At 48.2% G+C, this 14,505-nt stretch overlaps 1 protein-coding gene across 1 annotated transcript in view; it reads left to right on the top strand.

The window, feature by feature from the left end:
- Positions 1-8,083, top strand: part of TRIM63 (tripartite motif containing 63, E3 ubiquitin protein ligase) — a 20,992-nt gene extending 12,909 nt beyond the window's left edge. Inside the window, exons 7-9 of the mRNA XM_015411621.1 lie at positions 1,415-1,539; positions 2,796-2,867; positions 7,474-8,083. Of these exons, the coding sequence (XP_015267107.1) occupies positions 1,415-1,539; positions 2,796-2,867; positions 7,474-7,484 (208 nt within the window). The 3' untranslated portion in view covers positions 7,485-8,083. The remainder of the gene's footprint in view (positions 1-1,414; positions 1,540-2,795; positions 2,868-7,473) is intronic.
- Positions 8,084-14,505: the final 6,422 nt, after the last annotated feature.

The following is a 14,505-nucleotide window of genomic DNA, read 5'->3' as shown; positions in this document are numbered from 1 at the left end:
TCCCCCCCCCCCCGTATTGTATGACTTAGATAAAACTGTGGTTGTTCTCAACAGATCACCAGTTCCTAATGGGAATCCCTCTCTCTGGTTGAAAGTTCTCTGTAGTGTTCCAATTTTAGTATATGTGCTGCTGAAGTGAGCACTCTCTGGTTGAAAGTTCAAACACAAGGCTCCACTGACAAACTAAAGTTTGAATGGGTGCACTAGTTTTTTGTCCAGCTGCAATACTCAACAGAAAGCCAGGGCTGGATGAACCATTACGCTGTATGTTATAGACCAGGACCCCAGCTAAATTGGAGCCTGTATTGTGGTGTGGCTTTAGCATACTTTAGAGAGCTCTTTGAGATGGTCCTCAGCACGAAACAAGGCTCCCTCACTGTGGGAGATGCCCTACAAAAATCCCCTCCCCCTTCCCTATCACTGGTTTTTGCAATCTGTTGCTTTTTGTCCTTGTCACTAATTCAACAAAACATCCACCATGTTTGCCCTGATCTGGATGTTGTTAGATCTTGGGGAGATAAGCAGCAGGGTCAGCCCTGGTTAGTATTTGGACGGAAGACCACCAAGGAAACCCAGAGTTGCTATGCAGAGGCAGGCAATGGCAAACCACCATTCGTCTCTTGCTTTGAAAAACCTATGGGGCCATGATAGGTCGAGGGCAACTTGTCAGCACTTCCCACCACCACCTCCTGGAAACTCAGCCAGGTAGCATGGCATAGTGGTAAGAGAGTGTTGGACTAGGATTTTGGAGACCCAGACTCAAATCCCCTCTCTGTCACTGAAGCTTGCTGGGAAGGGCTTGGGCCAGTCATTACAGGATCACTGAGCTAGACTGACTTCTGCAGGCGATCTGCCCCATACTGCTCTATCTTGGGTGGCTTCCACTTTGACTGGGCTTGCCAAGTTGTTTCTCAGCCGCAGCGGGGGACTCCCGTGCGGCTACTGGAGCGCGCACACGCACGTCACCCGGAAGTGACGTAAGGACGCTGGGCACGCTGGGGCGGGGCCACGACCATCGGAGGGGAAAACATAGAGTTTTCCCTCCGATGGTCGTGGCCCCGCCCCCAGCGTGCCCGGCGTCCTAACGTCACTTCCTGGTGACCTGCACGTCGGGGTGGGGTTCCCCCCCGGGGCCCGATCCACCGGCGGCGGGGAACGGGCCTCTGGGGCGGGGGTTTTCCCGCCCCCCGGGGGGACTTGGCAAGCCCAAGTTTGACCTCCAATAAGGCTAGCTCAAAAAAGGGAACCATTTAGGACAGGGCAAGCCCCTCCAGCCCAGGTTTGATGGGGAAGGGGACCCCTTCTGAATACCATTTTCTGCCTTTCATTCTTTTGCTCTAGAACAACATACAATGGCTTGTATTTCTGGAAATCTGCATTAAGATCCCTTTTCCCCATTCTGTTTCCCCTGCAGAATTGTAGAGGCATCAAAAGGAGGTCAACTGGAGAAAATTGAACCAGGTTTTGAAAACATGGACTATTTCACCCTTGACCTAGAACACATCGCAGAAACAGTGAGAGCCATAGATTTTGAATCAGGTGAGGCAACTTTGCCTTCTGTCAATGCGGGAAAAATTGACCTATCACTATTCCCATTTTGACTGGAAAACTACAATTAGGACAAATGGTGTGAAAGCCATGGGTCATTTCGTAGAAAAAGAGGAGCAGGAGCTCATTAGCATAACTCATTAGCATAACTTATTTGCATATGCCACACACCCCTGACATCACCGGAAGTGTGTCAGAAGGCAACACACACTGCTCAGACTCCACTAGACTGTTTTGGATTGCTAGCTATGGGGGGGGGGGAATGTGTAGATCTGCCCTCGCAGAGGAGGGAAAACTTGTACCTGAATAAAACTTGATCTTAAAGGTGCCACTGGACTGTTTTGGATTGCTAGCTATTGGGGGGGGACACGCAGATCTGCCCTCACAGAGGAGGGAGCTTGTACCTGAAGGCGGGCTGGGGGGGGGGCTCTGCAATTTACCTGGCTGCTTCTTGCCTCTCATGGCCTGACTGAGGGCTGCTGGGAGCAGGGGGCGGGGCTTGTTGCATATGCCCATCCCCTGGGCTCCTTACTGCCGGAGCTCCACTCCTGTGCGATCCTGCAGGAAATGACCCCTGGTGAAAGCATAGTTTGTTACTGAGGGAAAAGTTGCTCAGTCTGAAGGTTCAGAACAAAGTCAGCAGGATAAGGTGAAACTCTGTTGGTCCTTGGAGTCACCTGCCCTCTGAGAATCTGCTAACTGTAATACCACTTCATGACTATCTGTAGCAGTGGCCCTCAAGCAGAGTGGAGAACAGGGAAGTCCTCTCCTCCAGCAGGCTACCATAGAGACACACAGAATAGTGTGCTTAGGTGTTTCTGACATCATCAGTGGCTGAAGTACCTGCTACCATATGTCAAAATTCATGCTGGAGTACAGAAAGGACAATTTTTAGGAGTAGATTCATTGCTTCCGTGTCTTCCCTGTGGCAGAAGTCCATAACCCTGTCCTGCAGTTACCACACTCTCTTGTGTTACGGCGAAGGCTGCTGCCATCAGGAAGAAAACATGTTTGTCTTTCAAAGCAAGATAATGAATTATCAGCAGAATCATAAGCAGGCTTTTTAAATATTGAGGAAGCTCCATTTAATACTAAAGTCTATCTAGGAACCTGCAAGTGCCTTCTGGGTTTTGTTCATAAACACACACACCTTCCCGAGTGAAAATAACCAGAAGCGACCCCTTTTTAGAACATAGGAATCTCAAAGGGATTCACTTGTTAATTTCCCCCCCCCCTTTCCTTTGAAGGTGATGACAATGAAGAGCTAAATGAGGAAGAAGAAACAGAAGAGGAAGATACTGGAGTTGGGGATATGGATGGTATGTGGCACATTTCTGTTCTACTGTCTTCTTAAATGTTTAAAAACTTTTTAAAAGTTAAAAATTAACTTTTATGATGTATGGCCTATAGGCTTTTAAACCTAATAAACTGAAACTGTATGTAACAAGCTTGTGAAATCTAAAGCTGCTTCCTTGCAGGGACAATTGCTCATTCTGCTCATTCGCATTTGCAGTAGCTACAGTGCTTCCACGTGGAGATGTACTCCATGTTTTCCCCTACCACCCACCATCCCCACCACCACTTGTGTTTTTTTATTAATTACTAGCCTGATACCCGTGCTTCACTGTAGTGTTTAAGTTCCGTAAATCCAATTATACGATTGATGATGTTAAATTTGAAATGTAACATTTGTTGTAGGAATTCTAAGGGAAAAGACTGTAGTGTAAAAAATGAAGTGAGACATACGTACCTTCTTTTCCCTCTACTGAAGGACCTCTCTGTAGACATTGGGGGGGAATTTCAGACAGCCTATATATTCTGGTTTAGGAACTGTTCCCTAACGGTTTCTGGTCTGACATTTCAGACAGAACCGTTTTAGGAACAGTTCCCTACCGGAATATATTTTCACTTTCAGACAGAAATGCTTCTGTCCCGTTAGGGAAGCGTTTCTGAACCGTTTTACCTGCAAACTGCTTCCAAGTGGTCTTCACTTTTCTATACCGTTTCTGAAGCGCTACAGGGTGCTGTGTAAAATGCCCTGTAGCACTTCCTCCCGCGCCGCTTTGTTTTCCCGCCCTTATTCACCCGCGCGGGCAATCTCCACTATAGCACTATAACACAACACCAAAACAGCGCAATAGCAACCCTATTGGAATGCCTGGACTCCACTGGGATACATGAGATGGCTACATCTGCCACCTGGAAACAAGTACCTCATTGGACAGCAGGTTTTGGTGGGAAATCAGGGCATCAGTGATTGGTGTGACAGATGTTGCTAACCCATCCATGCCCACTGTGAGTCAGGGGAAGGTGATGGGTTGTCAGGTTGTCAGCTGGGGAGAAGATGCCCATTGGACAGCAGGTTTAGACGGGAGATCAGGGCATCAGTGATTGGTGAGACAGATGTTGCTGACCCAACCTGCTGTGCATCCATCCATGCCAAGAGGTGATTGGCTGGGAAGTGACTGGCACAGAGCTGGATTACGCTGTTTTGGTTGTTGTGTTATAGCGCTATAATGGTATAGCACTCTAAAATGAACGTTTTTTAAAAAAGGACAGAGATCGCCCGCATGGGCGAAAAAGGGTGGGAAATCATAGCGGTGCAGTCTGAAATGCCAAACTGTTTCAGAGACAGCTCCTTACTGGTAGGGGAAAGGCTGTGTGAAATGATAGCCCTGTACCGGTTTACTCCAAGATGGCACAATAATGGCTTAAAAATGGCTTAAAAAGGGTAATGTGAAATTCCCCTGGTAGTTCTGCCCTAAGGTGCTAAGATCACCAGGCTGCTTGGTGAGCTCACTCTGGAGCAGGCCACACAGAACTGTCCATGTGAGAAGCAGTCGTCTATTAAGTCAATTCCTGCCACCTTCAGTAGCTGGCCTTGGGGTGGTCACAGTAAAGCAGACCTTGAGGGGGAACTGCAGCCTCTTGAAGGGGTTTTTCTTCATAGTGGGGGTTGACATCATGGTAGGAATGCACTCCCTTTATTTTGGGTTTCTTGGTGCAGCAGGGGTTTGGCCTGGGCATTTTTTTTTACAAAAATGCTTCTCATTTATGTTCCATTTAAGAAGTGGGGCATAGCTACATATTCAAAACAACATTCAAGCAATTACATATTAAGCAAGTTCATATGAACCAATTTTCTAGAACCCAATTGTGAGAAATTAAATAACCTAATACAGGATACCACTTTTCTACAAATTTGGGGTATATTTCCATAGTGGGTGGGAGTGTGGCTTGAGCCACTGGGGAGGCTGGGCCAGCAGCACTGCTAAAATGATCCTGCTGGGGCGGCTTCCCTAATAGATTAAAGTACCCTAGCCCTGCTCCTACACTTGACAAACACCCACCTGTCTGGTGTAAGGGGGGATTGTGTTTATAGGCATCAGGGAGGCTGGGCCAACAGTAGTGCTAAGGCAATCCTGCTGAGCAAGCCTCCCCAACAGTTTTAAGGACTCCATGCCCCTTCCAACCCTTGACAGGTAGTTGACTGTCAGGTAAAGGAGGGGTAGTGTGTCTGAAGGCATCGAGGAGGTTAGGCCAGCAGGACTGCTAAGGCGATGCTGCTTGGGCAGCCTCCCTGATGGCTTTCGATGCTATGCCCCTGCTCCTGCTCCTGAGCGAGAACCGCCTGTCAGGTGGAGGAGGGGTGGGTGGGAGTGTGTCCAAAGCCATTGGAGAGGCTGGCCCAGCAGCACTGCTAAGGTGTTTCTGCTTGGGCAGCCTCCCTGATGGATTAAAGTACCCTGGCCCTGCTCCTGCACCTGACAGATACCTGCCTGTCTGGTGATGGGGGGAGCATGTTTAAAGGTATTGGGAAGGCTGGGCCAGCAGCAGCACTAAGACAAACCTGCTGAGCAAGCCTCCCTGATGGCTGTAAGCATCCCAGTCCCTCTTCTACACCTGACAGGCAGCTGTCTGTCTAGTTTGGGAGAGGGAGGGGACAGGTATTGCAAGCTATTTTAGAGGCTGGGCTGGCAGGATTGCTGTTGGGGTGGGCTCTCTGATGGCTTTAAGCACCCTGAACCCGCAGCTGCACTTGACAGACAGCCATCTGTCAGGTGTAGGAGGTGGGGGAGCATGTTTGAATGCATCAGGGAAGCTGAGCCAGCAGCACTGCTGCACCTCACAGGTGGTTGGCCATTCCTGATTTCCTCAAGTGTCATTAGCTCTCTGCAGTCTCCTGTAACTGTTTTTTTTTACCTCAGAACCCTGAGCTCTGCAGCTGACCAATCAGAGAGTGGGGGGTGCAAGGAGGCAGCAGGCTGGCAGCCACATAGGAAGCAATGGGGGAGCATATTTTACCCGCTTTGACCCCCTTAGGGGTCGAATTTCTAAAAATCCCTTCTTAGTGAGCATCTACATCAATGTAGGAGTGCTCTCACAGAATTTCATGTTTCTAGGTCCAGGGGTTTGGCCTGGGCGTTGATTTTATGGTGAGGGGACTTTCTTTTATAGAAGATTGGTAGTCAGTTGACACTACTGATACTTTTTTAAAGAATGGCAAAAAGCCCTCTGGCAGTGGGATGCTGGGGTGGGACAGTGGGTAGCAGGGGAAATTGGGCTGGATGTGGCACGATGTGGGTGGAGAGGTGCAGAAATCTGCCCCTTCCTTTCCACATGTTCCCAAACCTGCTTTGGTTATGATCTTCTGAGAAAAAATGTATGAAAGCTGGTTTGGGAAAACCTGGAAGGTTGGAGGAAGTGCAACACTGTTTCAGAAGCCAAAATTAAATCTTCTGCAGTTTGAGGGAGGAGACGTGGAACAAGAACTTCACATGGAAGCAACCTAATCATCCACATGCTTTCTGAAAAATCAGTCTGAACACACCATAGGGGTGCCATGGAAAAGGGCATCCCTGTGTCTGGTTCTCCCAGTCTCCTTCTGTAATGCATAGGATAATTTTTTTTTGTGATACAACATCATCACATTGTGAGATTCTTCTTTGCCACTCCACATCAATAGCTGCCAGCTGGTAGAATCAGAAAAATTGACAAGGTGATAATGTCATGTCACAGGGATAAAATTTTTGGTGGCATCCCCATGGCATATACATAATGGTTCAACAGGAAGCACAGTGGCCTGTTTTTCCCCGTACTTTCACAGATGCTTCCACCAAGCATCTTAGAGCTGGCCATTTTCAGAGAGAGGATACTGAGGAAGATGAACCACTGACCCCAAAGCCCCAAAGTTGCTCTTGTTATGTTATCAAGTCACAATATGCTAATTTTTCTTAATGAAACTAGTTTCAGCAGGCCCAACAAATATTTAGGCTGTTTTATTGATTCTCACAGATGGATTTGACGGTTGAGCAGCAATTTAAGGTTTCTTTACTTAGGGGAAAAAGTAAATCCATACTTTTTGTAACTGCTACACACACTGGGGCTTTGCAGAAACTGGGATTTGATTGTTGAATCTGATAGACTGAACTAGAATGTGTTGCACAAACTATGCTTTAAACCCGGGGTCCCCAACCTTTTTGAGCCTGAGGGCACCTTTGGAATTATAACACAGTATAGTGGGTGCAGCCACAAAATGGCTGCAAAAAGTGGCTGCTGCAGGAGGCGGACTCAACCATAAAATGGCTGCCACAGCTTACCTTCAGTCACACAGTGAAGAGATCCTTGTGCTCTGGTAGCAGCTGCTGCCAAAGCAGCATCTTTAAAAATCTGCACAGTAATTCAAGTCTCCATTAGCCAATCAGCAGCCTTGCTGGGCAAAAGTCCAACCTGTCCCGCCCACTTTCTAAAAGCATTTGGCAGACACCAGGAAAGGTGTTGGCAGGCACCACAGCACCCACAGGCACCATGTTGGGAACCCCTGCTTTAAATAAACCAGTGTTTATTGTGATCTCTGAATGCAGCCTAACCCTTCCTTCTGTCCTGAATCAGATTCTCTGAACATGTTTTCTTTACCTCTTCCAGGTTCTCAATAACAAAGCAGGAAAATGAATTTCATGAAGGAAGAGGAAATTCCCCATGTACAGACCACGAGAATCCAGGAATGGTGATGGTGGTGATAGTGATGATGGCGATGATATTGGGGTGGGGGATGGGAAACCCCAGACAGAATGCCCAAGCAAGCAGGGCAAGACCCCAGCTGACGAAGAGCCATTTGGAGTGTGAGATTCTTGGCAATTCAGAAAGAAAACTTGCACAAAGACACTTTTATACACGGGTGCAAAACAGAACTTTTCGTACATTTTATAAGTCTTTTCTTTTTTTGTATATAACTGCCATGGCACATGAATATTTTGTAAAGAAAAGGTGTTCCCCCCCCCTTTTTTTTTTGCTTCACAGCACCCTTCCATGGACTGAAGGATGTTGATTTTGGGAATTATTTACAAGGATTTCTTTGCACTATGTAGGGCATAGGACAAAGAGGAAGCGACTATTATATTTAGCTGCTTTAGAAAATTCTGATTAAAGGATTTAATAAAAAATATTCTCCCCTGTGATGCCTGTAGTTAAACTTCAAAGATGCCTGTTGATTTTGTTGCTGCATATTGTTACAATAAAGTAAATCCCAGTTTTATCTTGTTGTCAAAATTATTTTACTCTGGTGGTGGTGGCAGTAGAAACAGTTTGAAAACAACCTACAGAACTCATTGCCACAATATGCTGTAGTGGCCACTGATTCGGACCATGTGAAAAAAATGATTAGAGAAAACCAAGGGAGAAGCAACAGATATTAGCTGGATTATGCTTTTGATTACCAGATGCCTGTTCAAATATCACAGCATTCGCTACATGTAGAATTGCCAGCTCCTGAAATCAAAAATCTTGGTACTGAGTCAAGAGCCAACAGAGATGGGAAAGTGGACCTTAACAGTTTGGGGGGTGTCATGATCTGGGCTGTGCAAGCAAGGCCTAGCAGGCCCAGGAAGCCTGGCTAGCAGTGGGAGGATTTCTTTTCTTTTCACCCACTTACTGTTATTATTTCTGCACCTTGTTTGTTTGACCTCCTATAAAATAAACCATTTTCATTGTTCACTCTGCCTGGTGGTCATGCTTATTTCAGCTAAAAGGGAGGTCTAAAGGCTTGGGAGGGTGCTCTGGGCCTTCTCAGAAGAGCCTGGAACCAGAGCGCTGGCAGCGTCAGGTGACACTCCATCTGAGCCATGACATGGTGGGTGTAGCGGTGGGATGGACTAATTTTGAACCCTGGTGAGGTAGAGTACTATTTGGCCTTGGAATTATTTTTATTTTTATTTTTTTGCTTTTGGGCTTAAGGAAGCGCATTATCCGAAGGTGCTTGCAAGACCAAGTAAGGATCTGATAAGGTGTGGTGAAAGGGTTTTTGTTTATGTTCTAGCTGCCTGTTGCTAGACGCAAGACCCGAACGGGGGCTGCAAGTCTCATGTCAGTGGAGGACACATCAGAGAAAGCAATGACATCCCTGAGTGAAGAGACCTTACGTCTCCAGCTGCAACTTAAACAGGCAGACCTTGAGTTAGAGAAAGCAAGGCTGCAGAAAGAAGAGAGAGAGGCTGCAATAGGGCTGCCAAGTGGGGGCGGGTGGCGGGTAAACCCCTGCTTCAGACGCCCGATTTCCACTGCTGCGGAATTGGGCCCCAGGGGGAACTCCACCCCCCAAAGCGCAGCGTGGCTGCGTCACCGGAGGTGACACAACCACGTCAATCACGTTGGGGGCGTGGCCCCGATCGTCGGAGGGAAAACTCTATGGTTTTCCCTCCGATGATCGGGGCCACGCCTTCAACGTGATCGACATCGTGCGTCACTTTCTGTGCTGGCGGTGCGATAAAGGACGGCTCCCGGAGCCCGGCAAGGCTTCCCCGCCGGTAAGATATTTTGACTTGGCAACCCTAGACTGTAGCTAGGATGGAGATGGAAAGAGAAAGGCAGAAAGAGGAGACTGCAGCTAGGATGGAATTAGAGTGAGAGAAAATGAGGCTGGCGCATGAGCTTGAGATGGCTAACCTTGGAAAGGGGCCAACCTCCTCCAGATGCCACAGTGAGAGAGGACCGTTGGAAGTACCCCTGGCTCAGGGAAAGGGAAGACACTGAGGCCTTCCTTCAGAATTTTGAACAAGTCTGTATCGATTACAAGGTCCCCTCAGAGCTGTACATGGAAAAGCTGAGACCGCAGTTGAGTGGTGTCCTAGCTTAAGTGTCTGGGCAGATGGAGGGTGGAGAGAGAACAGACTCCAAGCTGTTCGGAGAGTGTTTCACCAATGAAGGGGCTCGGAAGCGCTTTAGAGAGTTCGGACTTGAAGGAAAAAAGTATTACCCACAGTTAATACACAGACTGGGAAAAGCCTATGACTTGTGGGTGGAGGTCGCTGATGTCAAGATCCTGGCTGACATCAAGGCCCTGATGTGCATTGACCTGTTCCTGACTCATCTTCCTGAGTACATTAGGTGCCCCTTGGTGGACAAGAGCCCATCTACCCTTTGAGAAGCAGGACAGTGGGCGGAGCAACTGGCTGAAGCCTATGGAGGGCACAGGTACCACACTAATCGGGACTGGCATAAGAAGGAGTTCCCTAAGTCCCCTCCCCAGCCCAGAAAGCAGCTGGAAGTAAAAGGACAGCCATCTCAGGAGCAGAAACCTGTCCCCCCGAGTGCTGATGGGAAGTCACCAACGGTGGAGAAGAAAGCACCATGGTGCTTCTCATGCAACCAGTTGGGCCACTTTTGGAATAAGTACCCCAAGGCGGGGACCAGCATGCACCACATGATCCCAGAGAGGCCCCAGAACAATTCACTTGCATTTGATGCTGAGTACATTCCCCAGTGCCACCGAGTGAAGATCATGGTGGATGGCCATGAAGTCACTGCTTGGAGAGATACTGCTTATCTCCTAACTACAGTGCATTGCTCTCTCACAGATCCCAAGTACCTCATCACGGGAGAAAAAAGGCAGGTGAAGTGCCTGCATGAAGCTGTAGGGATTGTGCTGCCAGTGGCCCAGGTACTGTCATGCCTGCCCCTGCTGATGCTATGCCTGCCCTTGCTGATGCCCCTGAGGAGGCACCTGCCAGCCAGGAGCCTGTGGACTTACAGGCTCCTGAGGACAGTACTGCAGCAGAAAGGCAAAGACTGGATCCTGTAGCTGAAAGCTATCTAAGTGGTGAGGAGGATAGAGCCTCCCAGGGAACACCTGCAAGGGATCAGTCTCTGCTGCAGCCCAGTAATTCATCATCAGACTCGCCCCCACCTGTAACCAGGCTCTGGAATGTAAGGAGACAGCAGCTGAGAGAGCGAAGGCAGAATGCACGCATGCGTGCCAGAAGAGCTCTCAGCCCTGAATATTGACAGGATCCTGACCTCGCTCCCGGCTAGCTAATGAGTTGATTAGCTAGCACTGTATATCTGCAAGTCTGTTGCCAGCAGTCATTTGTGCTGGCAAATGTTGTTTGTCAGGACCTGAATCCTTGCATCTCTGCTCCAGATCTTGTGAAATTCTTATCGGCTTGATCCTCGGCTTTTGACCCTCGGCTTCGTTGACCTTCGTTCATCTCTGACTCCTCTGGTATCATTGTGATTTATGGACTTGAAACCTTGGTATGTCTGACCCTGCTTTTGGATTGTGATTTAAACCTGTTTGAACCTTGCTACCTGATTTGCTCGGCTTGACCTCGGACTGTTCCTGGACTTTGGCTTGCTTGCGTCACGCCCCCTGGTCCTGCCGTGACAGGTACCGCTTAGCTATAAAGCTGCATCGTCAGCTGGTGGTACCGGTCCAACATTGTCTCCGACTCATGAGCTTGGCCCATGATCACCCTGACAGACATGCGAGAGTGAGAAGAACCAAGGATCAGCTGAGACAACGGTTTTATTGGAAAGGGATGGGCAAAGACATTGCCAGGTTTGTCCAGTCCTGTGAGGTATGCCAGACTGTGGGGAATGCTCTCAAGAAGAGTGAAGCCCCACTTCAGCCTCTACCTGTGATTGACACCCCTTTCCAAAGAATGACTGTTGATGTGTTGGGGCCCTTGACAAATAAAACCCCAAGGGGGAAGCAATACGTATTGACTATTGTAGACTTTGCAACTCGTTGGCCGGAAGCTGTGGCTCTTAGCCATATTGTCACCAACACGGTTTGCCAAGCCTTGGCAGATGTATTTGTGTGGGTGGGGTGGCCCCACATAGACAGATGTGGGGACCAATCTCCTTTTGGGGGTGATGGAGAAGCTGTGGAGTAGCCATGGGGTGCAACACTTAATGACTCTCCCCTATCATCTTCAATCCAATGGGTTGGTGGAAAGGTTCAATGGGACCCTCCGGGAGATGATTAAGAAGTTTGTAACCACCCATTCTAACAACTGGGACTTAGCTTTGCCACAAATCCACACCCCAGCTTGGGATTCTCCCCTTTTGAACTGGTCTATGGGAGGGAAGCCCGTGGACCTCTGGAATTGGTGAAAAACCAATGGAAAGGGTCTATACCTTCCCCAGGGACTAATATTTTGGACTTTGTGGACAAGCTTCAGAACCATCTAAGGGAAGCTTTAACTCTGGCCCATGATCAGCTGCGAGAAGCCCAACACAAGCAGAAGATTTGGTATGATAAGAAAGCAAGGGAGTGGGTTTACTAACCTGGTGACTTATTTATGGTGTTGAAGCCTATAAAAAGCAATAAAATGGAGGCTTCCTGGGAGGGACCCTTCCAGATCAAGGACCGCATGGGGGAGGTGAAATACATGGTCCAGTCACAAGACACAGACCTTCCTCCCCGGGCTTATTATGCAAATTCCTTAAAGCCCTACCATTCTCATGAAGTTATTGCTTGTCATCTTATCCCAGAGCTGACAGAGGAGTTTGGGAGTCCTGAGGACATGTGTAGGGGAAGTACCTGTGATGGTGGAGTTGAAGAGCTCACCTACTCGCCCTTACTAGCTAAAGTCCAACACAAAGAGGCTAGACGACTGTGTGGTGAGTTTGCAGACCAATTCTCCGCTCAACCAGGTTGCTCTGCTATCGCAAAACACTCCATATTCACAGGAGATGAGCCACCTGAGAGAGCTCACAGAGTTCCCCAAACCCAGCGGCAAGCTATCGAGAAGGAGCTGAAAGAAATGCTAGCAGCAGGGATCATCAGGCCTTTCGAAAGTGCCTGGGCCTCGCCAGTAGTGCTAGTGAGCAAGCCGAATGGGGAGATTCGGTTTTGCGTTGACTACCGAAGGCTCAACAAGATAACAAGGCCCGATCGATACCCTATGCCTCACATAGACGACTTGCTTGACCAACTGGCCCCAGCGAAGTATATTTCAACCTTGGACCTCACCCGAGGTTACTGGCAGCTTGAGCTTGACAAGCAGGCCAAGGAATGGTCTGACTTCGTGACTCATAAAGGGCTGTATGAGTTTAATGTACTTCCATTTGAGCTCAGAAATGCCCCGGCAACCTTCCAGAGATCTATCAACAAACTTTTAAGGGGGCTGGAAGAGTTTGGTGTATCAAACTTAGATAATGTGGCTGTTTTTCTCAAACCTGGGGGCAGCACTTGGAGCATCTTCGTCAGGTTTTGAGGAGAATCAAGGAAGCCGGATTTACTCTAAAGGCTAAAAAGTGCCAGATAGGTCTGAACCAAGTGACTTATTTGGGACACAAAGTAGGGACAGGTACCGTCTCTCCAGCACAAGCCAAAGTTGAGGCTATCCAGGATTGGCCAGTTCACAAGACCAAGACTCAAGTCCGGTCTTTCCTTGGGTTGGCTGGCTACTACTGCAAGTTTGTCCCTAACTACAGCAAACTGGCCTTGCCACTGACTGATCTCCTCAGCAAAAAGAAACCAGAGAAACTGAAATGGACAGATGCATGCCAACAAGCTTTTGATGGACTAAAGAACTCACTTGTGACAGGACCGGTTTTAAGGTCTCCAGACTTTGTCCTCACTGCTGATGCTTCTGACAGTGGGGTGGGGGCCATTTTGTCACAGGAGGGGTCAGACCAGGAGCAACACCCAATTGCTTTCCTTAGTAAAAAGCTCACAAAGCGGGAAGCAGGTTGGGGAATCCCTGAACAAGAGTGTTATGCTATAATATATGCCTTGGGAAAATTCAGGCCATATTTATGGGGCAGGACTTTCCTGCTTAAAACAGATCACTCTCCCCTGCAGTGGCTTCAGACCACCAAACTAACCAACCCAAACCCCTGAGGTGGAGCCTGGCCAGCCTGTACAGACAACTCCAAGGCACATAGTTATTACAAAATGTATACCACACCATTCTGCTCTCAGTTTGGTGCCAGTTTGGTGTAGTGGTTAAGTGTGCCGACTCTAATCTGGGAGAACCGGGTTTGATTCCACACTCCTCCACTTGCACCTGCTGATGTGACCTTGGGTCAGTCGCAAGCTCTGGCACAGCTGTCCTTGAAAAAGAGCAGTTTCTGTTAGAGTTCTCTCAGCCCCACCCACCTCACAGGGCGTCTGTTGTGGGGAGGGGAAGGGAAAGGAGTTTGTAAGCCGCTCTGAGATACCTTTGGGTAGTGAAGGGCGGGGTATAAATCCAATCTCTTCCTCTTCCTTCCTCATAAGGGCCACCAAGTCAGCTAACCAATTAAAAACATACATAATAAAATTGTATCTTACAAGCCATTAAAACCAACAAAAATTATAACCAGAGCTAAAATACATATGAAAATATAAAAGCAACAAGTAAAATATTTGTCAGGAAGGAGGGATCACTGAGGGAACACCAAACAAAACGAAACAAAAAAAGTCTTTACCTGCCAGCAGAAGACGGAAACTGAAGGAACAGATGGGTCTCCATCATGAGAGCTCCAGAGTTTGGATTCTACGACCACAAAGGCCCTCTCTCACGTAGCTGCCCACTCGTATCTCAGAAGGTGAGCTTCTCTAGAGAGGTGGCAACTCTCCAGACCAATGGCCTGCCTTGGTATAAGGCAACTCCACATATTTGTAATCTCCCTTGAATCTCAGTGAGAAGACCAAGCTATGAATGAAGTTAACAATAAGCAACAACAGATGCC

Source organism: Gekko japonicus, unplaced genomic scaffold (assembly GCF_001447785.1).
Source record: "Gekko japonicus isolate JY-2015 unplaced genomic scaffold, Gekko_japonicus_V1.1 scaffold62, whole genome shotgun sequence".
NCBI lineage: Eukaryota > Metazoa > Chordata > Lepidosauria > Squamata > Gekkonidae > Gekko > Gekko japonicus.
This window is presented reverse-complemented; position numbering and strand designations above follow the sequence as displayed.